Genomic DNA, 24270 nt, shown 5'->3' with positions numbered 1-24270 from the left:
TTTAAACATTACACTTACTCTTTACAAACTGCAATTACAAATAACCTTAAAATACCTGATAACAGCTTAATTAGTTGACCAGTGATGCACAGCACTAAAACAAACCAGAATACCAGTGCAAGTGTTGTGGCTTTCTAAAAACCAGTTGGATCGACCATAAATTGTTGATGGTTGAAATCTCTCTGACTTACACACCTAATTATTAAAGTCTATGAACTGCAGTGTTGATTTTGGCCTTTTAGTTTGTTTAATGAAGATAAGTGAAATCGCACCCAATGGAGAAAAAATATTATGTGCCAGTGCAAAAAAAAGAAAAAGACATAAGTGACATACAAAAGACATAGTATTGCATGTAACAGTTAACAGTTGACTGCTTATTTGCAACAGTTTTGCAAAACAGATTTAACAAATTTTTTTGTAATATTTCAGAAATGCTTAATGACTAAGGGTTCAACAATGAATTCAGCAGAAATGAGAAAAACAATGAACATGTAAAGGATGTTTCCTTAAACAGAAAGCAAAATGCTTTCCATTTTTTCAATTACAGCCACATGTACACAACTCAGGGCTGTGAATTAAACCTGTTCAGTCAAGTGAGCAGTCAAACAGGCAATGCATTAAAAGTTTTACTTTCAGGTGGGATGATTTCCTTCGATCACTGAACAATTACAACATATATTGTATTTGCTTTCATATAATCATTCATAACAACTTAACTATATTTAAGTGGTCTTATCAGAGGTCCTATTGCTGTAAGCCTGTTTGAGCCATGATCTTCACCAAATAAATAATAATAAATTAGAGAGCTTTAAATCAGTGTTTGAGAATGAATCAGTCACTCACTGTGGAGCTGTCGATGGTGTCGACTGGTGCTCCACTCACACTCAGGCTGTTCATTTTCACACTCATGTAGCCGTCTTTATAAAACCCGAACGTGTTGAGGTGAACCCTCTGACGGACATCATCCTGATCAAAGACAAAATTGTTGCAATATTAATGCCAGCAGTCACCTTTTTACATCATCATTCACTTCAGCACCACTCACTGACCAACCAGCAGCACCTCAACCAACACTGAGCAGCTGAACCCTGACTTTCAGGATCTCAAGCACACACAAGCTCAGCAGCACAGCTACATATACACCATCTCTCACTTGATTCACACATGAATCCCCATATAATCCCCACATCAATGTGTAAGTGCAGGACTGCTGAGCTTTAGAAACTTAAACATCTCTCTCCACCTCACACAAACCATCATTCATATTCACAAACATACCTTAAGCTCCAGGTGATGGAGACGTGATTGACTTGGCGTAGAAAGTAACGTAAGGATGAAGGTAACACATATACACATATAACCTTTGTCAGTCGCCATTTTTAAAATGATACCTCAGCTGCCAACAGCGTATAATCTCTTCCGGGTCAAACAGTCCTGCATCGCAAATGTGTTTTCATTCCCACCTGTTTTCCCACAAACCCCACCTCCTGTGTCTGATTGCCAGTACTTATTTATTTTAATATAAACAGTATATGTGTTTTCATAAATGATTATAGCAATTATAAAATAAATAAAAGCAGTGATTGCAAAGCGTTGACATGCATTTTAAAAATAAGCAAAAAAAACTTTCACGCACATATGCCTATTGAATAAATAATTCAATATGAAAATGTACTCTCAGCCAATCATGGCACAGAAGGCGGGGTTTGTTCAAAAGCGGGTGGGGAATTGAAGTGTGCCGCAGTGCCGGTGAGTGTGGGACAGCGGCGGTAGGATTGTGTTTAAGCAGTTGGTTATGTTCCGTTTAATGGAAAACTGCTCAACCGTAGATCTGTGTTAGACAAGGTAAGCTTCTGTTTCTATGTCTCTACATTATTCAAATAATTATATAAATAAATTCTATTTTACAAAAGTACACCAGCCTGCAGATCAGATCACTAGGCGGAAAGAACGTGCTCAGGGTCACACACACGTCCACTTCCTCCAATTTTACTGTAACATTGTGTCTGTCTGTCTGTCTGTCTGTCTGTCTGTCTGTCTGTCTCTCTGTGTGTGTGTGTGTGTGTGCGCGATATACCTGCCATCCATTCAGAAAATTATTTGAAGTTGACAAAGCTTTAGTCTGTAAGTAAAATAAAAGTGAAAACTCTTACTGTCAATAACCCCACTGCCAGGTGAAGTGAAGAACATTAAAATGGCACCTCTCCAGCAGTGGGACATAAACCACAGAAAAAACCCCAGTGAGTTCATGAAGATGATGTGTTGAAAGCAGTAAAATAGTCAAGTGTAGACACTTACAAGGACCAAATTATGTTATACAAGTGGGCCAGAGCATCTTCAAAATGGCAGGTGTTGCAAGGTTTTCCCAGTATGCAGGGGTCAGAAACTACTAAAAGTGGTCCCAGGAACGACAACTGGTGAACCAGAGACAGGGGCATAGATGCCCCAGAGTCATTTGATTAAGTTAAATGATTTTTAACTTCATGATTTTTTTTTTTCATTTACCTGTGGAAGAGATGGTTCCAGGATTTACTATGAGAAAAGGGAATGTAGGTGGAGGTATGTGATGCTCTGGTAAACTTTAAGTCTGGAAACATTGGGTCCTAGCTTTCATGTAGATGTTAATTTGACACATACTAAATACATAAACATTGTTGCAGACCAAGTGCACCTCTTCATAGCAATAACATTCACTAATGGCATTGGGTACTTACATGAGAATAGCTTGGCATATAAACTGTACGAACTGCATTTTTTTCAGAACTGGAAAAAGTTGTAACTGTTTCTTAGCCAGAACTAAGGTTGGAGTACTTAAAAAAAAAAAAAAAAAACTTTAAAGAGGGCAAACGAATATCCTATTTCAATTTCAAAAGTTAGTGCTGTATGCATGCTGAATTCATTTGCATCTAATTTGATATGGATTTTATAATGTACAAAAATTTTATTAACTTGAATTATACTCTTTTTATGAAATGTAAATTTGATACATTTATTTTAAAAAATATGTTTACAATAGGAAACAGGTTCTCACCTTGATTATCATTTACCGTATTTTCCGGACTATAAGCCGGACTTGTAAGAACGGGAGCTTTGAAGATGGATTAGACTGTAATTGATGTCAACAGTCTCCTACACTGACTCAGGAATACATTTCGCTTTTGATCATCATCACTGCACCCCGCAACATTGTATACCCGCCACAAATGGACATTCGGTGTAACCCAGATGAGGATGGGTTCTCTCTTGAGTCTGGTTCCTCTCAAGGTTTCTTCCTTATGCCATCTCGGGGAGTTTTTCCTTGCCACAGTCGCCAGTCGCCACCGGCTTGCTCATCAGGGACAAACTTACTCATAAAGAACATATTCATTTTTAATCACCGCATTATCTGTGTAAAGCTGCTTTGAGACAATGTTCATTGTTAAAAGCGCTATACAAATAAAAATGAATTGAATTGAATAAGCCGCAAATTTTTTCCCACGCTTTGAGCCCCGCGGCTTAAACAATGAAGCGGCTAATATGTGGATTTTTCCAGGGTTTTTCCCGGTTGCACAAGCTTCATGCCAAAAAACTGAGCCCCATAACATTAGACCAATGAAATAGCTGAACGGGTTCAGGTGAACCAATGAAACTCTTTATATTAAATCAGATGCGCTCCCACTGAATCAGGCCGCACCACATCATAAATATGGATGAGGTTCCTCTGACGTTTGACCTGCCGCTCACTCGTACTGTCTACAGGAAATGCGAATCATTCGTCACGCTGAAAACAACCAGGCATGAAAAAACGCAGTTCACCTGTGTTCTGAGCTGCACGGCATCGGGAGAAAAGCTTCACCGATGGTGATTTTTAAACGCACGACGATGCCAAAAGTAAAACTCCCGAGAGAAATTGTTGTGAAAGGAAGGAGGAAGACAGTGAACAATGACTTTCTTGGTAGGCTACTGTTTAGATACAAGCCGTGTAACAGACACTGTCTTTTGTTAAAGCCTGTGTAAAGTTCATTAGTTTCAATGTAGACACCTGCGGTGTATAGACAGGTGCGGTGTATTTATGTTCAAAATAAAAATCTTTGTAAAATTCAGTGGGTGTGGCTTATATTTGGGTGCGCTTAATAGTCCGGAAATTACAGTACTTTTTCCTCAGGTAAAAAGTCATTTACAGTGTTTGAACAGATCTCTGTTTGCTCTCACGTCTCTGCTAAAATAAGCACTAATCTGATTAATTCTCAGAAAGGATTTAAAAAAAAAATTAAACATGTACTCTCATTAATATCAGAGTTGTTAATGTATCAGTATGTTTCTTTGATTTAACCTCAGTGGTTGAATCTATGGTGGGGTTTTTGTTAACAAACTTCATGTGCATTCTGAAGTGCCCAATAATGTGGTGTTGGTGCATTTCTCTTCTCTCCTCAGCTTTTCTCATTGATTCTCTTTTTTTTCCTAATCATAGGCTTCTGTAGTGTGACAGGATGTCGAAACACACTTTGTTGATTCTGTATGGGAGTCAGACGGGAACAGCCCAAGACACGGCTGAAAGAATCAGTCGCCAAGCACAAAGGAGGCGGATCAGAGTCCGAGTGCAGGCTCTTGACACATACAATGTGGTCAGCATATATGTTAATAAAACATGAATTGAATGAAATTTAATGAATGCTTGTAAGAATGAATAACAGTATTGTGTTTTAAATATTGCAGTGTAAATCTTATGAATTGTCATTGGTTCACTTTAACATGCTCTTGCTGAACCTGTGTAAATTATAGAAGATTCTCATCATTGTGTGTTCATCAGGCGAATCTGATATCGGAGGCCCTTGTGGTGTTTGTTTGCTCCACCACAGGGCAAGGTGATCCTCCAGACAACATGAAGGTAGGAAAGTGTGTGTATAAATAATGGTTATGTTGCCTTTTAACACACCTCCGGGAGGGATTCACCCGTCATGTCAGAGGTTATCCAGAAGGCATTACATTTTGGTGCAATTGAATTTTAAAAGAGTGAAAATGGCAGAGAAAACGTTATAAGCATAAACAAAATATTCAGCAAGCTCCAATAAACAAGTTATTGACAACAATAATGAATAATGAATTTGTCTTTTACTTGAGAAATTTACTTATTTAAATGGATTTTTATTTTTTATTTAAATGGATTGGGATGCTGTGCATAATTAACAAATTCATAAACCCATATTGGAATAGAACATTAAAAAAACACAGAAAACATATCAAGTTTAAACTAAGGAAATGTACCATATTAAGGAAAATATAAGGTAATATTAAGTTTGATGGCCGCAACACATCTCAAACAAGTTGGGACAGGGCCATGTTTACCACCTCTACCGTCCAATCTTTTTTTAACAACATCCATGTACATCTATAACTTTTGATAAATGTGAGCTTTGAGCTCTTAGGTTCTGTAATGAATGATTCTGTTCTTGCTCTTGTTTACCAGCCGCCTAAATATTTATTTGTTTATTTGTTTTAATACTTATTTAATTTTCTCCTGTTTTAGTTCCTACTATTTACTTTTATGATATTGCTATATTTTATTACATTTACATTAACTCTAATTTTATTACTATAATAAGCATTGCATTTTGCACTTTGTTCAGCACCTAGGGTTCTACCTGGTAGTTGTTGGGTGCTATATAAATAAAGTTTGAATTGAATTGAATCTGGCAACTGAGGAGGCCAGTTGATGGATTTTTTGAGAGAGGAATGTTGTTCTATTTATGTCTAATACAGGATATAGTATAGTCTGATAGCTGCAAATGTTTTTAGTTGGTAAAATGTCTAGACTGCAAACTGACCAATTTCCTGAAACGTACAAACCCATTCTGTTGTAAAAGATGCAGTATGCAGTTTAGCATTGTCTCGCAAGGGGTTCTCGGAAAAAGATGTCGTCTGGAAAGAAGCATATGTTGCTCCAAAACCTGTATATAATTTTCAGCACTAACATTGCCTTTCCAAATGTGCAAGCTTGCCTTTTCATAGGCACTAATGCAACCCAAACCATCAGAGATGCAGGCTTTTTAATAAATGCTGATAACATGCCAGATTGTCCTTGTCTCTTTAGTACAGAAAATGCAGCATCCATGGTTTCTAGAAGAATGTAAAACTTCAATTCATCAGTCCACAGAAAAGTTTTTAACTTCGCCTCGGTCCATTTTAAATGAGCTTAGTCCTGAAGAGGATATTATAATTGCTTTTGTGGATGACATGGCAAAATGTGTTCACAGACAATGAATTCTGGAGGTTTGTGAGCCCATGCAGATTCTGTAATGCAGTCCATTACAGAATGATGCCTGATTTTAATGCAGTGCCTTTAGAGAGCCCGAAGTTCACAGACATCCATTATTGTTTTTTATTTTTTTCTTGATCAGAAAATTCAATATTATGTTTTTCTTTCCTAAAGATTTTACATTTTCTCCGTGTAAAATTTTTGTATCTGTTCTATTGTAAATAAAATATGGGTTTATGAGATATGCAAATCATTATTACTTTTTTATTTTTATTTTTTAAACATTTAACACAACCTTTTTGAAATTGGTGCTAAATCTAAATAATAAAAAAAAGTGTTATTTTTTATTTAGAGAACAACTATTGCCTTACATTTTTTATTATGTTTAGGTTTTGGAAGGTGTTGTATGACTGATATTGATGCTTTTAATTAAAAGACTGTTGCACACTGTCAAAGAAAAAGTTGGGGAGGATGTTTTCTAAACAGTATTGGAACACAGGGTAGAGATAACCTTCTCCATGTCTGATATATCAGATTATAAGGTGTTGAAAATCATAGCTGCAGGGTAAAGCTGTTTTTATCTTGCAGAACTTTTGGAGGTTTTTGTTCAGGAAGTCATTACCCTTGGGGTCTCTGTGTCGTCTAGACTGTGCAGTGCTTGGCCTTGGTGACTCTTCATATCCTAAGTGAGACTACTTATACAATTTACCTCATAGTTTGAAGTACAGTTCTTTACATAAGAATTATGCATATTTTTTCTTCTCTTTAGAATATTACAACCTGGATGATTTTTTTTTTTTTTTTTTGTATTTCAAGGCTTACAGTATTATTGCTGCTTACCAGTGAGCTCTGCTCAGTCTGATATTTCTGCCTAAGCAAAATTTCAGATCCAGATGTGCAAAATTGATAGACTAGAAGATATAATTTCAGCTAAAGCTGCATGTCTGTTTCTGTTTTGTTTCTTAACCTTTAAAAGTAAAAATATTGCACAAACTGGAATGCTAGACATTAGGGCTGTAGCTATCGATTATTTTATTAATCATGTATTTTACAGATTATTCCAACGATTAAGTAAATGATCGGATGAGATGTACCTTTTCTTCATTAAATAGCAAAATATATTACTAAATATACAAAAGAAAATAGGACAGGTCTTTAAAAATAAACAAGTAATTTGTTTCCTTTTTTAGAAAAAATTACATTACAAATTGCACACAAGAATATCTGTGAAAACTGCATTTAATTGGCATTTAATTTCAGATTACTTTTATAACAAAAAAAAAAAAAAAAAAAAGGGAAATCCCTAACTTTGGAACTATACGGACTTTTTTCTTGCAATTTAGATTTTTTGCTCGCAATTCTGACTTTATTTCTCGTAAACATCCAAAAACAATGGTTACCAGCATCTGCTATTGATTGTAACCTATTTTATTTTCAATATGTCAAGCGTTCTGGCACTACAGAGTGGCTGACTGCCCAATTGGCAAAAAAGAAAAAGTCGGAATTGAGAGGAAAAAATAACTTAAGGAATTGTTTCAGCCCTACTAGAAATTCCAATTAAATGAATTGTAGTTCCTGGTTGTTACACTATACATAGGAAAATGTTTAAGGCAGGTGAATACTTGCAAGGCAGTGATCAGTGAAAGGCAAGCTAATACATTACTATTAAACTCAACACTTATATGAAGTGAGACACTCGAGCATTTTAACTGTGTGTGTGTGTGTGTGTGTGTGTGTGTGTGTGTGTGTGTGTGTGTGTGTGTGTGTGTGTATATATATATATATATATATATATATACACACACACATACACACATACCCCGTAATTTCCGGACTATTAAGCGCACCCAAATATAAGCCGCACCCGCTGAATTTTACAAAGATTTTTATTTTAAACATAAATAAGCTGCACCTGTCTATAAGCCGCAGGTGTCTACACTGAAACTAATGAACTTTACACATGCTTTAACGAAAGACAGTGTCTGTTACATGATGTAACGGGTGAAATATGTTGTGGCTCCTTTAAGAGCAGAGCGGCATTTTGGGAATAGCCTGCCACCGCATTTTTTCCGGTATTACTGCATGTGTGCAAGACCGAGGAATATGTCCTTATTATTTTCTGATGCTCATTTTGCATGATGCAAGTTTCTTTGACTAACCCGTAACGCTGTTGCCAAGAAAAATAAAAAAAAGCACGAGTTTTGGAAACCTGTCTGTGCTTATATGATTTCTGTTGCAACTGGAGTTAGCGAGCTCTCCCTTGACCCAGACTCAACGCGTTACAACGGCTTGTATCTAAACAGTAGCCGACCAAGAAAGTCATTGTTTACTGTCTTCCTCTTTCCTTTCACAACTATTTATCTCGGGAGTTTATCTTTTGGCATCGTCGTGCGTTTAAAAATCACCACCTGTGGAAGTTTTTTCTCCTGATGCCGTGCAGCTCAGAACACAGGTGAAGTGCGTGTTTCCGTTCGTAAATTTCATTGGTCTAATTTTATGTCGCTCAGTTTTTTGGCTTGAAGTTTGTGAAACCGGGAAAAACCCAAGAAAAATCCATAAATTAGCCACTTCGTTGTTTAAGCTGCGGGGTTCAAAGCGTGGGAAAAAAGTAGCGGCTTATAGTCCGAAAAATACGGTGTGTGTGTGTGTGTGTGTGTGTATGTATGTGTATATATATATATATATATATATATATATGAGAGAGAGAGAGATTATAGATATAGACAATTAATTATGAACCAGACATGTTCAAATGTTTGAACAGTAAGGATTAGCAAAAATATTAAATTTGCCTACTTTGGGATTGTTTTTCTATGAAACTAATTCTGATTCCGGTGCATTTTAGGTTCAACTTTGTGGCTAAGAAGCTCTATAAGCGTCTGCTGCAGCTGGGTGCTAATGCACTACTTCCTGTTGGCTTGGCGGACGATCAGCATGATCTTGGGTGAGAAAGGGTTAGCAAACACTACACAGAAATCTGTGCATTGTTGATGCCTGATTGCTCATATATTAAGTCTTAAGATTGTGTGTTTTTTGGGGGGAATTCTGTTAGATGGGACATCATTTTACATCAAGTAGGAGGCCTGAGTTAATTTAAATGAAGAACCATGTCCAGCTGTAATTGTGCATCAAGACTGCATGTGATTAATGTATATAATGTCTTTATAATCATTAGTTTTGTTGCAGCTTTCAGTAATAAATGATCAATCATTTATATTATTAATCATGCCGTATTTGCTTTTATTATTATTATTAATATCATTATTATTTTTATTATCATTATCATTAAGGGCCAGTCACCACCTGAATTGTTATTCTAATTATTCTTTACCAACATCCACTTGTCAACAAATTTTCAGAGTAAGACTCCAAAAAAAAAATAAAACTAAAATGCTTTGTCTGTAATAGGCCAACAAATTATATATTTATGTCAGCAGTGACTATGCACACTTGTACAATTTTTTTTTTAGGCATCTTTAGGACCATTATGACACCAGCCACTGGTTAAAATGTACAATGGAATGCAAAAACCTTTTATTTCCTACTAGGTGTGTACGATATATATTGTCTGAGATAATATCTCAATTGTTGATTTAACAACAATTGTGCGATTTTACATTATCAAGTATATCGCAAAATCCAAACTAAATACACCAACATAGTGCATGCATACATTACCTGATGATCAGAGAGGGGGCAGAAAGTGTGTGTGTGTGTGTGTGTGTATATGTATATGTATGTATATATATATATATTACAGTACAGACCAAAATTTTGGACACACCTTCTCATTCAAAGAGTTTTCTTTATTTTCATGACTATGAAAATTGTAGAGTCACACTGAAGGCATCAAAACTATGAATTAACACACGTGGAATTATATACATAACAAAAAAGTGTGAAACAACTGAAAATATGTCATATTGTAGGTTTTCAAAGTAGCCACCTTTTGCTTAGATTACTGCTTTGCACACTCTTGGCATTCTCTTGATGCCTACTTTGAAGAACCTACAATATGAAATATTTTCAGTTCACTTTTTTGTTATGTATATAATTCCACATGTGTTAATTCATAGTTTTGATGCCTTCAGTGTGACTCCACAATTTTCATAGTCATGAAAATAAAGAAAACTCTTTGAATGAGCAGGTGTGTCCAAACTTTTGGTCTGTACTGTGTGTGTGTGTGTGTGTGTGTGTGTGTGTGTGTGTGTGTGTGTGTATATATAATGTATATGTATATACACACACACTGGCGATCAAAATTAGAGAACAATTTATAAACAATTGAACAATTCTGAAATAATGTCATTGTGGGAGAGCGAGTGGGTGGGAGGAGAAAGGACAGCCACAACTGGTCGGTTCACCGGCGTCACCGCCGTTCTTTATTCAAGTTTTCATGTTTCGTTTTATCACACTGGTGTCTGGTCGCTCCGTGCTTGCACGGCACTACTGGCATGCATACACACACACACACACATACACCCCCGCTCCCTCGGCTTTTATGCGCCTCCTGATCGCTGAAAAGAAATCACAGACATTAGGTTTTATTAGTTGCAGGTGAGGCAAATCCCCGCTTACCTGCATCCTGCCCCGCCCCCCATTCACAAACCGACGCTCGGCCACGCCCCCGCTGCCACCGTCATCTTCACTGCTCAACAGTTAAAGGAGTTTTTGTCCTGTCTATACCATGCTACCAGAACACCTTTTCCACAAATTAACTAAGGCATTTCCAAAAAAACATTATTTTGCAGAAAACACACTGATCAAAGTTAAAGAACAACGACTGTAGCATGGAAAAAGATTACAACAAAATTTTCTGAAGGTTACAACAGTCAGCAATTAGTAGGGAGTGTACAGGCCTTTGCTCTGAATGACTTCAGCACATTTGCGGCCACAGGACAGCACTAGTCACACTGCTCTGGTGTGATTTTGGTCCACTCTTCTTCCAGTCTCCTCCACAGTTCGGTGACTATAGTGGGTTTCTTGGCCATAACTTTGTTGCCAAGGATTTTCCAGAGGTTCTCTATTGGGTTGAGATCAGGACTCTGGGCAGGCCATGTCATTATTTCAATGTTTTCAGTTTCAAGGAACTGCTTTACCCGTTTTGTGTGACATGGAGTGTGACATGGAGCGTTGTCCTGCATGAACACTGCGGGCTGATTGGGTGCTGAACGCAAGGAAGGAACCATATGTTGTTGAAGAAGGTTCTGATAAACATTTGCATTCACTCTGCCATGTAGCTGTATAAGAGGCCCAACTCCTGCTGCAGAAAACATGCCCCAAACCATGACACTTCCTCCTCCACTTTTCACTGACTTCTTTACACACTTTGGGTTCAGTCTTTCTCCAGTTTCTCGCCGAACATAATGTTTCCTATTGGACCCAAATAAATTAAACTTGCTTTTATCACTGAAGTGAACTTTGGACCAGTTCTCCTCTGTCCACACAACATGCTCCTCAGCAAAGCTTAGTCTAGCCTTTTGATTCTTTCTGCTAATGAGAGGTTTGGTCACTGGGCTTTCAGTCCAAATGTGGGCTTTCAGTCCAAATGCTCTTAAACGTCGAGACACTGTATGACGAGACAGATCCTTACCCTGTTCAGCGCTGAACTGGTGAGCAATTCCAGCTGCAGTGTGGAAACGATTGCCCATTGAGATCCTCCGCAGTATCCTGTCCTCTCTTGTATTTGTCTTCCGTGGACGACCAGCCTTCTTGGACTTGAATGAGTTTGTGATGTTGTAAAGATGCAATATTCTTGACATCACAGATTTGGAAAGACCAACTTGTCTTGCTATGGCTAATAGGGTCTTCCCTTTGGCCTTCATCTGGACAACCTCCTGCCGGAGGCTTTCATTCACTTTAGAACGGCCCACCATCTTGCAGAGTCAGTGAAACTGGAAGTTAGGCTGCCAGTTAAATAGGGGTTGACAGATAATCAAGGAAATTAGCACCAGGTACCAGATTAACACCAATAACTGTGAGGTATTTGAAAGTGTTCTCTAATTTTGATCAGTGTGTTTTCTGGAAAATAATGTTTTTTTTTTTTTTGGAAATGCCTTAGTTATTTTGTGGAAAAGGTGTTCTGGTAGCATGGTATAGACAGGACAAAAACTCCTTCAACTGTAGAGCAGTGAAGATGACATTATTTCAGAATTGTTCAATTGTTTATAAATTGTTCTATAATTTTGATCGCCAGTGTGTGTGTATATGTATGTGTGTGTATATGTATGTGTGTGTGTGTGTGTGTGTGTGTGTGTGTGTGTGTGTGTGTGTGTGTATATATATATATATATATATATATATATATATATATATATATATATATATATATATATATATATATATAATTACATTTCCTATAGTTAATCAATATCAAACTTCTTTCTCCTATGAGCAGCTATTTAAATATAATACAATTTATATTATATTTGTATTATAGTATAATATTATAAAATACTGATTTCATTTGCTTGGTAACAGCCAAAATGTCTTATTTAATTATGTAATGTATTTATTTGAATCAATGGCTTTATAAAGGTAATAAATGCCCTTTAAAAAAAAAAAAAAAAAAAACAATTTAAACTTATTGGAACATTTCTGTCACTGCTGTGAACTGACTATCACACGGAATATGAAGAATATCAAATATTTTGGGAGTCAGCTGTCCACAGTAGTCCTTAAGGTACCAGCACAACAACATACTCAGCAAAATGATCAGTCTTATTATCATGATCGATAAAATAAAATAAAAATAATATCATTTTAATATTTAATATATATTTGTCAATATTGCACACCCCTATTTAAGTCACGTGAGCATATTTTCCAGCTTTGCATATATGTATGGAGACATGCCCTGAATTACTTAAAATGTTTTGAGGTATTTAAAAAATTTGTACTCCATTTACAGTTTTTTTTTTTATAAAACCAAACTGGAAATATAAAGACGTAATAAAAAGATGGCACTCAAAACCAGTTATGGGTGAATTTTATGTTTTGCAGGCCAGATGGAGTGATTGATCCCTGGTTAAATTTGTTCTGGCAAAAGGCTCTGGCTCTTTATACTCCACCAGCTGACTTAAGCCCCTTATGTGACGAAGATCTGTGAGTCTACAACATCCTCTAAAGCAAATCTCTGTGAGAAATGTTTCTCTGAAAAATGTCAGTTTAGCATTATAGTATTTTAATTATTGTACAGCCATGGCCAAACGTTTTGAGAGTAACACAAATATTAATTTTCACGGAGTCTGCTGCTTCAGTTTTTATGATGGCAATTTCCATATACGGTACTCATGAATGTTATGAAGAGTGATCACATGAATTGCAATTAATTAATTCCTCTTTGCAATGATGAAATGAACCAAATGATCTTAATCCCCCCAAAAAAAACATTTAAACTGCATTTAAGTCCTGCCACAAAAAGACCAGCTGACATCAAGTCAGTGATTCTCACAATAACACAGGTGAGAGTGTTGACGTGGACAAGACTGGAAATCATGTCATACTGATTGAGTTAGAATAACAGACTGGAAGCTTGAAGATGTTGGTGCTTGAAATCTTTGTTCTTCTATTACCCATGGTTACCTGCAAGGAAACATGTGTAATCATTGCTTTGCACAAAAATTGATTCACTGGCTTGGATATTAATGCTAGTAAGATTGCACCTACATCAACCATTTATCGGATCATCAAGAATTTCATGAGAGGTTCAATTGTCAAGAAGCGCCAGGACCGTCTCCTTAAGTAGATTCAGCTGTGGGATCAGGGTACACTGAACAACCACAAGTGCAGAACTTGCTCAGGAATAGCAGAAGGCAGGTGTGAGTGCATCTGCATGCACAGTGAGGAGAAGACTTTTGGGGGATGGCCTGGTGTCAAGAGGGGCAGCAAAGAAGCCACTTCTCTACAGAAAAACATCAGGGACAGACTGATATTCTGCAAAACGTTTATGTATTGGACTGCTATAGACTGGGGTCAAGTCATTTTCTCTGATGATGTGGGGTTCCTTCTCAGCCAAGGGAGTGGGCTCACTCACAATTTTGCCTAAGAAAACAGCCATAAGTAAAGAATGGTACAAAAACATCCTCCGAGAGCAACTTCTCCCAACCATCCAAGAACATTTTGGTGATGAACAATGACTTTTCCTGCATTATTGAGCACCTGGCCATAAAGCAAAAGTGATAACTTAGTGGCCCGGGAAACAAAACATCGAAATGCTGGGATTGAGCTGTAGATTGCTCAATCCTCAGGAGGCAGGTGAACAAACAAAAAAACACAAATTTGAACACATTCCAAGCATTGATTATGCAAGTATGGGCTGCCATCAGTCAGGATGTGGCTCAGAAGATGATTGAGTGAATGCCAGGGAGAATTGCAGAGGTCTTGAAAAATATTGACTCTTTGCATAAATTTGATGTAATTGTCAATAAAAGTCTTTGACACTTATAAAATGCTTGTAATAATACTTTAGCATACCATAGTAACTTTGTGAAAATTAATATCTGTCATTCTCAAAACGTTTGGCCATGGCTATACTGTAACTTTTGTGTACTTTGCTCCGCTTCATATTCCTGCATGCAGAAACTTCTAATAGCTGTGGTAAAATATACTTATTAAGTGATTGTGAATTTTTTAATGACCACAAATAATTTTTATTTAATAATTATAAGCAGGAATTTCTCTCACTCTTTGTAAGATGAGAGTTTAATAAAAAAAAATACAAGGAAACAGAAAGATAAAAAGACTGGAGAAAGTTTAGCATTTTGTCTGTGTTTCCTGCAGACTTCCTCCTCGTTATGTTTTCCACTTCCTGGATGATGCTCCAGCAAAGCCAATTGTAAAGTCGATTCTAGCTGAAGGCCAGGCCCCACCCTCTTCAGACCACCCCTTCCCAGCACGAGTGGTGTCAAATCGCAGAGTAACAGCCCCTGGTCATTTCCAGGATGTCAGACATATCGAGTTTGACATCACAGACTCAAACATTCAGTGAGTAGTAGAAGCAGTAAGGTTATAAAATGTCCTTGTATAAGGTTAATATGCATCATCTAGCTACATTGTTAAGCTCTACATCAGGGGTCACCAACGTGGTGCCCTCGGGCACCAGGTAGCCCTCAAGGACCACATGAGTAGCCCGCGGGCCTTTAAAAAAAAATAGCTGTTTCCTATATTGTTGATACTTATTATGAGAAATCGTTAACATGATCAGTGTCTTTACATACTTGAATATCATTAATTATTAATAATTACATATAATAAAAGGTAAATTGAGCAAATTTGTTATTTCAGATCAAACTGAAAACTGTGTGCATCAAACTGGTAGCCCTTCACATTAATCGGTACCCAAAAAGTAGCTCTCAGTTTCAAAAAGGTTGGTGACCCCTGCTCTAAAAGATACCTTTATGATAAAACCCCAAAGTTGTATAATAAAAAAAAAAAAGAAACCTGTGCGCGTGTGTTTCAGGTACAGAGCTGGTGATGTGGTGATGATGAGGCCGTGTAATTCCATGGAAGATGTGGAACAACTTTGCCAGCTACTGAGACTCAACCCTGACCAATACTTTGTGCTCACACCTACAGATCACAACACAGGTGTGTGTGTGTGTGTGTGTGTGTGTGTGTGTGTGTGTGTGTGTGTGTGTGTGTGTGTGTGTGTGTGTGTGCATGTTTTTTGTGTGAGTATGTGGAAAATTTTGTCAAAATGGTACAGAGGTGTTTATAAGAACTGTAATTGTACATGATTTAATGTATTATGTTGCATTATATGTGTATGCATGAGTGTGTAAAATGTGGTGCGTCTTCTCCAAATTTCACACTGTGTGTCTCTTTTTTACTGGGGAGTGTAATTTATAAGCAGTTGGTATCACTATGTGCTGCTCAATGTCTCTATTTTTGTCTCTTAGATACTGTCCCTGTGCGACTCCCTCAGCTTTGCTCCATCAGGTTCCTGTTACAGGAGTTTTTAGACATTGCTGCAGTGCCACGACGCTCTTTTTTTGAGCTGCTCACCACATTTGCCACGAATGAACTGGAGCGAGAGAAACTGGTTGAGTTCAGCTCATCACAAGGTCAAAATGAGCTGCATAATTACTGCAGCAGACCCCGGCGTACAGCTCTGGAGGTAAAAGGCTCACTCGCAGAGGTTTAATGTTTGGCAGTCTAATAAACATGGTTTTTCAGAATTCTGATTGAACACATTAGTATTTAAAACAAATTTGTTACTACAAAGACTCTTTAAAACAATGGCTGTTTGTTCTTTCGTTTACAAATAAGTTATTTTATAGAAGGTTATGTAAATTTAAACCTGTTGTAAATGTGTAAAATATTTTACACAATGCTAAATATCCTCTTTGTCTTAAATCTGTTATGAGCAAATTTAGAAGATTGTGATTTTTTTACATCAGAGTCTGCTGGTTAAGACTTCCTGAACTTACCAAGTGTCATTTAGTAGATACTAATAATTTAGTAATGGTGACAACTTGAGTGATAATATGGTGATCATACAACTTGAAATCCTGCTTATCTTTCTCTGTGATCATTTATAGCTAGTTTGCTAGCAGTAATATAATCTAATTAGATATTCAGGATGGCAGGAGGTGTGGGTATAAAACAATTTGCATGGAACCTGGAATTTTTTTTATGATTGTTGGGAAAAGATATCCAACAGGATATACATTAGTTTGCTGCTAAGAAGGAAATTGATCTATAATAAATATATTGATGTACAATACTTATTAAATTGTCTACAGATGACTTAATTTATTAACCAACAAATGTTCAACCAAATTTGTTTACATTTGCAATAAAGCTCAAAATGTAAAAAATAAATAAATAAATAAATAAATAAATAAATAAATAAATAAATAAATAAATAAATAAATAAATAAATAATAATTTAGCCGAAAAGTTTTAGTTTAAATAGTTTGAGATCACTAAAATAAAGCTCACTATAGCTAATGGATATACAGGTGGAACCAAGTTTAAAAAGCTGTTCATTCATAATACTTTGTAATTATGGGGTTGTTGACCTGTATTAAACATGTCTGCTGTTAAAGCACAGTAAAAACACACACAGTCCACCTAGTGAAGACAAACTGTCAAAACTGTATGGGAACCTGCTCACATTTTCTAAGGGTTTTAAAACACTGTATATATTAGTAAAGTTTTGGCAGTAAATGTAATGCACTGATTGATCAACATTAATTTATTCTGATTAATCTTTGTCCTCTTAGGTCCTGGCAGACTTTCCTCATACAACATCTGAGCTGAATGTCAACTATCTGCTAGATTTATTTCCTGAAATCCAGCCACGTTCATTCTCCATAGCATCCTCTCTCCTGGTAATGTCCTGTTTCTAAACTGTTCATATAGACAAATTTAGTTTAAATAAGCTGTGATATGATTACTTTTTTGTTTTTTTTCTTTATTCTTCATATTGTCTCACAGTGTCTGTATTGTCTTGTATAGTCTGTTTTTTGTCTTGTCTTGTCTGTTTTGTCTTGTATAGTCCAAGCTGAATGTATAGCGTTATTTATGTCTGTACTTTGAGAGTCACTAACAGCTGGAACCAGATTCCTTGTGTGTGTCAACACACTTGGCCAATAAACCTGATTCTGATTTAGTAAACAAATACATTGTCAGTCTGCTCTTGAATAAGACAATTAAAACAGTTCTGCATACACTGCTATTGCAAACCATTATTTTACTTCAAATTTTATTTTAATTGCATGTTTAGGCAATATTGCCACAAGCTTCTCAGAAATCCAGATATAGAATTAGAGAATATCTAAATTGGCAAGCGAGAGGCAACAGTAACAAGGTAAAAGTCCCTGAGATTACATGAGAAAAAAATTACTTGAGTAGAACCAGACTGGAAAGGGAAATATGGGATACAGGATCTGTCAGTGTTTATACAGGGTAGAAGGCTGCTTACAGCCAGCATATGGCAAAGGGAAAAAATCAGAAGACAACGAGTGTCATTAGTATAAGTAGCACTCTAATAAACTGTCCCGAAGCTCTTATCTCTAACCCAACTGAAGTGCCAAGGTCTCGGATGAATGTGTGTGCCTGAATATTTCAATATAAGATAAACAAAACCTGTTCAGTTTCAAATATGGGAGATGTTCTGCTTTTTTTCTGATGAATACGAGCCCATTAGAATAAAGATTGATACAGATGTATAAGTGATTGATAGCTCAGTATGTATAATGTAAATATAGACATCCTGTCTATGTGCAGGAAATTGTTTGTAAATTAAAGAAACAAAGTATGTTTTTCAAACTCAGGAAGTTCTTCTATATTCTCCAGGCACATCCTAATCGAATCCAGATTTTGGTGGCAGTGGTAAAGTATAAAACCAGACTACACAAGCCACGTAAAGGCCTTTGCTCTTCCTGGCTGGCATCTCTGGACTCCTCTCATGGTAGGAACCACTTTCCCAATGTATAAGGAAATCACACATAATTAGCAAGTTATTACTCGACTTGAGGCAGACTGACTTCATTTATTGTTGTGAATTGCTAAACTGGTCTTTTTTTTATATATATAATTGGTTATTTTTCTCTCTGTTTAGGAGAGGAGAAATATTTAAATCACTCAAACAATTATATGCATTGTCACATGTTTCAATATGCTGACAATAATACTTATTTCATTTTAGTTTTCTATTAGAAAGTCAGGAATTAAGATATCATACATTGTATATTGTAACTTTTAGTTCATCCTCTGCAGTTATACTTTGATAAATGATGTTTGGTGAGCAGAAAGTCCAAAGAATATTAATTTAAATATTTATTAATCATCAGCCTTCAGCCTGATGATGTGGCTTTGTAGCAAATTCTATCTGTTGTCTACCGCTGACTATTTTTTTTTTCCCTAAAAATCTTTTCTGAATCTTGAAAATTGAATTGTTAAACATTTTCTCACAATGACTCAAAACATAATCAGATTTTTCCTAAAGTCCTAAAATTAGACAAAGCGAGCCCAATCAAATAAATGAGACAAAATTATTATACTTGTTCATTCTTTTATGAGAAAAGTATTTCATATCATTTAGTTGCAATTTTTGTAAACCTCTAGTATAAGTTGTTGTCAGTAAGTGCCTGTTTTATATAAAGATTAACTGTTTTATATAAACAAAGGAGATTGTTGAGGACCTCAGAAAACAAATCGTTGTTGCTCTTCAAGCTGGAAAAGGCTACAAAATAATCCCTAAAGAATCTGGACTCCACAAATCCACAGTTAGACAGATGGAAGAAATTTAAGCTTGGTTTCGGCCTGTTTTGTAAAAATTCATATATGTTTGCTATCACAGATATTATTTTTCTTAATAAATAAGTTGGCAAGTATAATTGTTTTCCTCATTTGTTTGACTGGGATCACTTTACATTTTTACACAAGTCCTAAAAGTAGTCAATTATATATATTTTTTTGGACGTTTTTAACGACAGCACATTTTAGGATTGCAAATTAAATCTGAAAGAAGAAGAAGGAAAAAAAAAAAAAAAGATTTCTGGAACAATGAATTTATTTTTTGCTAAACATGGTGCTACATTTCCACTGTGGAAAGAAGGACAATTAAGTTCTATTCAGTTTTATTTGTATAGCGCTTTTAACATTGGACATTGTCCCAAAGCAGCTTTTCAGATATAAGTGGGTTATAAAATATTTATTTACATTTAAAATTTAAATTAATTTACATTTAAATCTGATTGAAGAATAGATCAACAGGTCCCAGTAAAGGTCTAGCCCTAAAGCTGATTGCAATGCTATGGTGGGACTTTAAAAGAGCTGTACATAAACAAATGCCCAAAAACCTCAATGAACTGAAGCGAAATTGTAAATAAGAATGGGATAAATTTCTCTACGATGATGTAAAAGACTGATATAGTCATATAGAAAACATTTACTTCAGGTTATTGCTGCTAAAGGTAGCATAATAAGCTGTTGAATCATAAGGTGTACTTATTTTTCACACATGGCTTCTACATTGTAGGTTTATTTTTCTAAAATAAATAACTGTGTCTTGTGTTGTTCATCTGAGGTTGTAAGTAACTAATTCTAAGAACTGATAAGGACCAAATGATTTTATTATGTATTGATATGTAAAACCATAAATTCAAAGTGCCCTTTTCCATGACTGCATAATACCTATTGCTAAGTTTTCTTTTTCAACATGCATTAGTGATGAAAAATAGAATTTAATAGGAGGATTGTTTGTTTTTCACAGCTAAAACTCTACTTGGTAATTAAATCAGACTTTTAAACTGTATTATATTACAGATTGCAGACTGTGTAAAATTCTGTTCTCAGACATTATTTCTTGTTTAACATTTAGGTGACGTTTATGTGCCATTATGGGTAAAAAAGGGTAGCCTGAAGTTCCCTCAAGACCATAACAGCCCTGTGATAATGGTAGGACCTGGCACAGGAGTTGCTCCATTCAGAGCTGCCATACAGGAGAGAGTAGCTAAGGGGAAAACAGGTTAGTGTTGAGTCCTCTAACATTTCCAAACATTTTCTGTTTGATCACTTGTATTTAGGTTAAGAGGAAATATTTAAACTATAACTATACATTTTTTTGTCTGTATTTTCTTTTTGTCTCAGCAAACATTCTCTTCTTTGGCTGCCGCTCTGAGTCCAAAGACTTCCACTGCAGAGATGAATGGGAGCAGAAAATCCAGGCAGGTCACATGACCCTATTTACGGCCTTCTCCAGAGACCAGGTGAGCATGACCATACCATCTGCTGATAGAGTCTGACCTGAGTATGAACTGCAGATGATGATTTATTTTTTTTTTCTTCCTTTTTTTAAATCTATGGATCCCAATAACCAAATATGTGTGTATTTACAATACATTAAAAAAGTATTCAGACCCCCTTCACTTTTTAAAATTTTATGTTTTAACCTGATTTGTTTACTTATTATTATCAAATTCATTAAAGTTCTAAATTAGTGTTCAAGAAGTGTTTACGGTCTACAAATGTTTAAACCTTAACATAATTTTTTACAAATTTTTATTTACAAGTACACTTCTGTATACAGTTCTCTTTTGCACATTGTACTGTATAACATACAGTAGGTGGTGCTTTACTGTTTACTGGTGGTGCTTTTTTGTGTTTTTTGTATTTATCCTACACTGTCTTGTGTTTTCTGTTTGTATTGTCTTGTCTTGCACTGTTTGCACCAAGTTGCACTTTATGTGGTGAGGACAACTTACTTTTGTCCTTAGCTCTGTGTTCTTGTAATTCTATGCTGTCATGTAGCAACAAGGTTCTGGAGAAACATTGACAATAAGAAGACAGTAACCTAATTCAACCTAATGAGATGAACATTAGGTTGAATGATCTGAACATTTCCACATGGTATAATTTAGGATAGGCGGGGGCCTGCTTAGACTGCTGCCCCCGCGACCCGGATTACGGATAAGCGGGAGAAAATGAATGAATGAATAATTTAAGATTTTGAATTTAGTAATACTATTTTAATAAAACATTCAGCAGTCAACTGCAGAAATGTTGGCACTATATTACACAATTACAAATTCAATTACAAACATATTCAAAGTTCATTTATAGTTATTGGTTATGAAATTTGCCATTCTTCATATAAATATTTCGCACAAAATTGAATATCGTTGGTTCAGGATCATTATCTGAGTGTCAAAAATTCAACATTACAGCTAAGGACAGTGTGCAGTTGTTAGTCTCTCCAGGTAAGCTTAACAAAATAACAGGAGTGGTTATGCCAGTGCATGTGTATACCTCTGCTCATTTATTCAATCATCTATTTATGGAACAGAGCAGTGCAGAAAGTTATGCAGATGCAGATCAAAAGCTTTAGCGATTCACATCAGACATCAGAATGGGGAAAAATGTGATTGCATATGATCATGGCAAGGCTGTTGGTGCCATGAGCAGGTCTTTTTCCTATTAAAGTGGCAATGAGTATTATTCATTGCATGTATTTTATTTTTATTTTGTTCTCATTAAGGGTGCCAATAATTCTAGTAGTAACAGCAGGTAGGTGGAGATGTAGTAGCCAGTACATGAATATCATCTGCAAAGGAGGTACATTACCAAAATAATTATCATTTGTCTGTGTTTTTATGCAGGAGGATAAAGTCTATGTTCAGCACAGATTAAAGGAACAGGCCAAACTACTGTGGGAGCTGATTGTGAACAAGAATGCTTTCTTCTACATAGCAGGGTAAAAATTTGCTGGTTTTAACATGATCAAACCTATGAGTGTTATATCATGTATTAATTTTAATAACATTAAAGCATAAACTTTAATTAATTTAATAAATTAAAACATATGTAAAGAAAGTAAATTTAATTAATTGATTTACATAATATAGCTCACATTTATACTATAAGTCTGGTGTTTAAAAGAAATGGTGAACGGAACAGTTCTTTCTGTACTCAGGAATGCCAAGCAGATGCCCACAGCAGTGTGTGATGCACTGAAGGAGGTTTTTAGAAAGAATGGAGGTGTGACAGAGAGCCAAGCTCAGGAAATGCTGGACAACATGGAGAAAACAGGCTGCTTCCAGAGTGAGACCTGGTCCTGATCATGCATCAAAACATCTAATATTCAGGGTCATAAATGCCTTTAGTTCCAAAGGGAGACCAAACAAATATGTGCTAGAAGTCATGCTGCTGAGGACAGCAATTATAGATATCAGATATAGCTTGAGGCTATAGTTTGACTCTAACCACTATGAGACCTTTTTTTTTTTTTATTACATCATTCACATGTACAACACTACACACCATGAATTTGTCAGTCAAATGAAATTTAGCTTATATTTTAGCTCCTAAAATATTGTTGCAATTAATATATTCATCCTTCTATAAGAATAATTAATTTTCCTGATTAGTTAATTGAGTAAAGAATGGAAAATAGTTTCTACAATGGTGAACATACACACACATTGCCCAAAAATAATTTGTTGTTTGTGTACAAAAATTTATTCTAACTTTTAAACAATGCCAGACATCTGAACATTTATTTGTGGAACTGCTGATCCAGAGGTGGACTATGAAAAGACAAAGTTATTAAAAAATTAACTGCTCTATTCTGTTCAAATTACACTGATGTACATTATGAATAACAAATACAGACGGATACTTCAATGCTAAAATGTAGTTTGCATTTATTTTGCCTAATGTTTGAACAAGTATAAAGAAATGCAAGATGTCTATAGGTACTCTGCATACTGTGTGTAGCTTCAGTTAAATAAAAGGAAGGGATGGCAGACTAAATCTTGGATGGACAATATTTGCCATAATAGTGACACTATTAATACTACTACTTTTGGCTGTTCCCATTTGGGGTCGCCACGACGAATCATCCGTCTCCATACCCCCCTGTCCTCTACATATGCCTCTTTCAAACCAACTACCTGCATGTCTTCCTTTACCTTCTTGTTGGTCTTCCTCTTTTCCTCCTTCCTGGAGGCTCCATCCTCAGCATTCTTCTATTGATGTACCCCATGTGCCTCCTCTGCACATCTCAATCACGTCTCCCTCACCTTGTCTCTGAAACGTCACACATGCCCCTCTAATATCCCTCTAATGACCTCATTACTAATCTTGTCCATCCTCGTCACTCCCAATGAAAATCTCAGCATCTTCAGCTCTATTGCCTCCAGCTCCACCCCGTCTTTTACTCAATGCCACTGTCTCTAAACCATACAACATAGCAGGTCTCACCACAGTCCTATAAACGTTTCCTTTTACTGTTGCAGATACCCTTCTATCACAAATCACTCCTGCCACTCTTCTCCACCCCCTCCACCGTGCCTGCACTCTTTTCGTCACTGCAACCGCACCACTCCACTGCCCTCCCTCTCATTCACACACACATCTTACTCCTACTGACTTTCATTCCCCTTCTATCCAGCATGTACCTCCACCTCTCCAGGCTCTTCTCAACCTGTTTCCTACTCTCACCACAAATCACAATATCATCCACAAACATCATAGTCCATGGAGGCTCCCGTCAGACCTTGTCTGTCAACCTGTCCTTCACCACT

At 36.1% G+C, this 24270-nt stretch overlaps 3 protein-coding genes across 5 annotated transcripts in view; 1 reads left to right on the top strand and 2 right to left on the bottom strand.

Annotated features, from left to right (window-relative positions):
• Window positions 1–1425, bottom strand: part of gpr107 (G protein-coupled receptor 107) — a gene marked incomplete at its 3' end in the record, with an annotated part of 35153 nt that extends 33728 nt beyond the window's left edge. The window contains exons 1-2 of one of the 2 annotated variants that reach the window (XM_083531911.1): window positions 1279–1425; window positions 844–966 (exon numbers count right to left, since the gene is read on the bottom strand). In XM_083531911.1, coding sequence (XP_083388037.1) covers window positions 844–966; window positions 1279–1377 — 222 coding nt within the window. In that variant the 5' untranslated portion in view covers window positions 1378–1425. The remainder of the gene's footprint in view (window positions 1–843; window positions 967–1278) is intronic. The other variant, XM_083531910.1, reaches the window with a different exon arrangement.
• LOC310720668 (uncharacterized protein) overlaps window positions 1–24270 on the bottom strand; it is a gene marked incomplete at its 5' end in the record, with an annotated part of 579035 nt that overhangs the window by 90304 nt on the left and 464461 nt on the right. The gene's annotated exons all lie outside the window — the stretch shown is intronic.
• ndor1 (NADPH dependent diflavin oxidoreductase 1) lies at window positions 1704–23376 on the top strand. Of its 2 annotated transcripts, none has more exons than XM_083531890.1 (15): window positions 1704–1845; window positions 4451–4604; window positions 4790–4867; window positions 6824–6921; window positions 9081–9179; window positions 13238–13339; window positions 15017–15220; window positions 15696–15823; window positions 16135–16352; window positions 17464–17571; window positions 18539–18653; window positions 20568–20714; window positions 20837–20955; window positions 22345–22439; window positions 22659–23376. In XM_083531890.1, the coding sequence occupies exons 2-15, from the start codon at window positions 4470–4472 to the stop codon at window positions 22801–22803; spliced, it is 1791 nt and encodes a 596-aa protein (XP_083388016.1). In that variant the 5' UTR covers window positions 1704–1845; window positions 4451–4469; the 3' UTR covers window positions 22804–23376. The 2 variants fall into 2 exon arrangements, with proteins under 2 accessions (XP_083388016.1, XP_083388017.1); XM_083531891.1 differs by having other exon boundaries at window positions 1708–1845; window positions 4469–4604.

The sequence above is a fragment of the Silurus aristotelis genome (assembly GCF_946808225.1).
Source record: "Silurus aristotelis genome assembly, chromosome: 26".
Classification (NCBI taxonomy): Eukaryota; Metazoa; Chordata; class Actinopteri; order Siluriformes; family Siluridae; genus Silurus; species Silurus aristotelis.
This window is presented reverse-complemented; position numbering and strand designations above follow the sequence as displayed.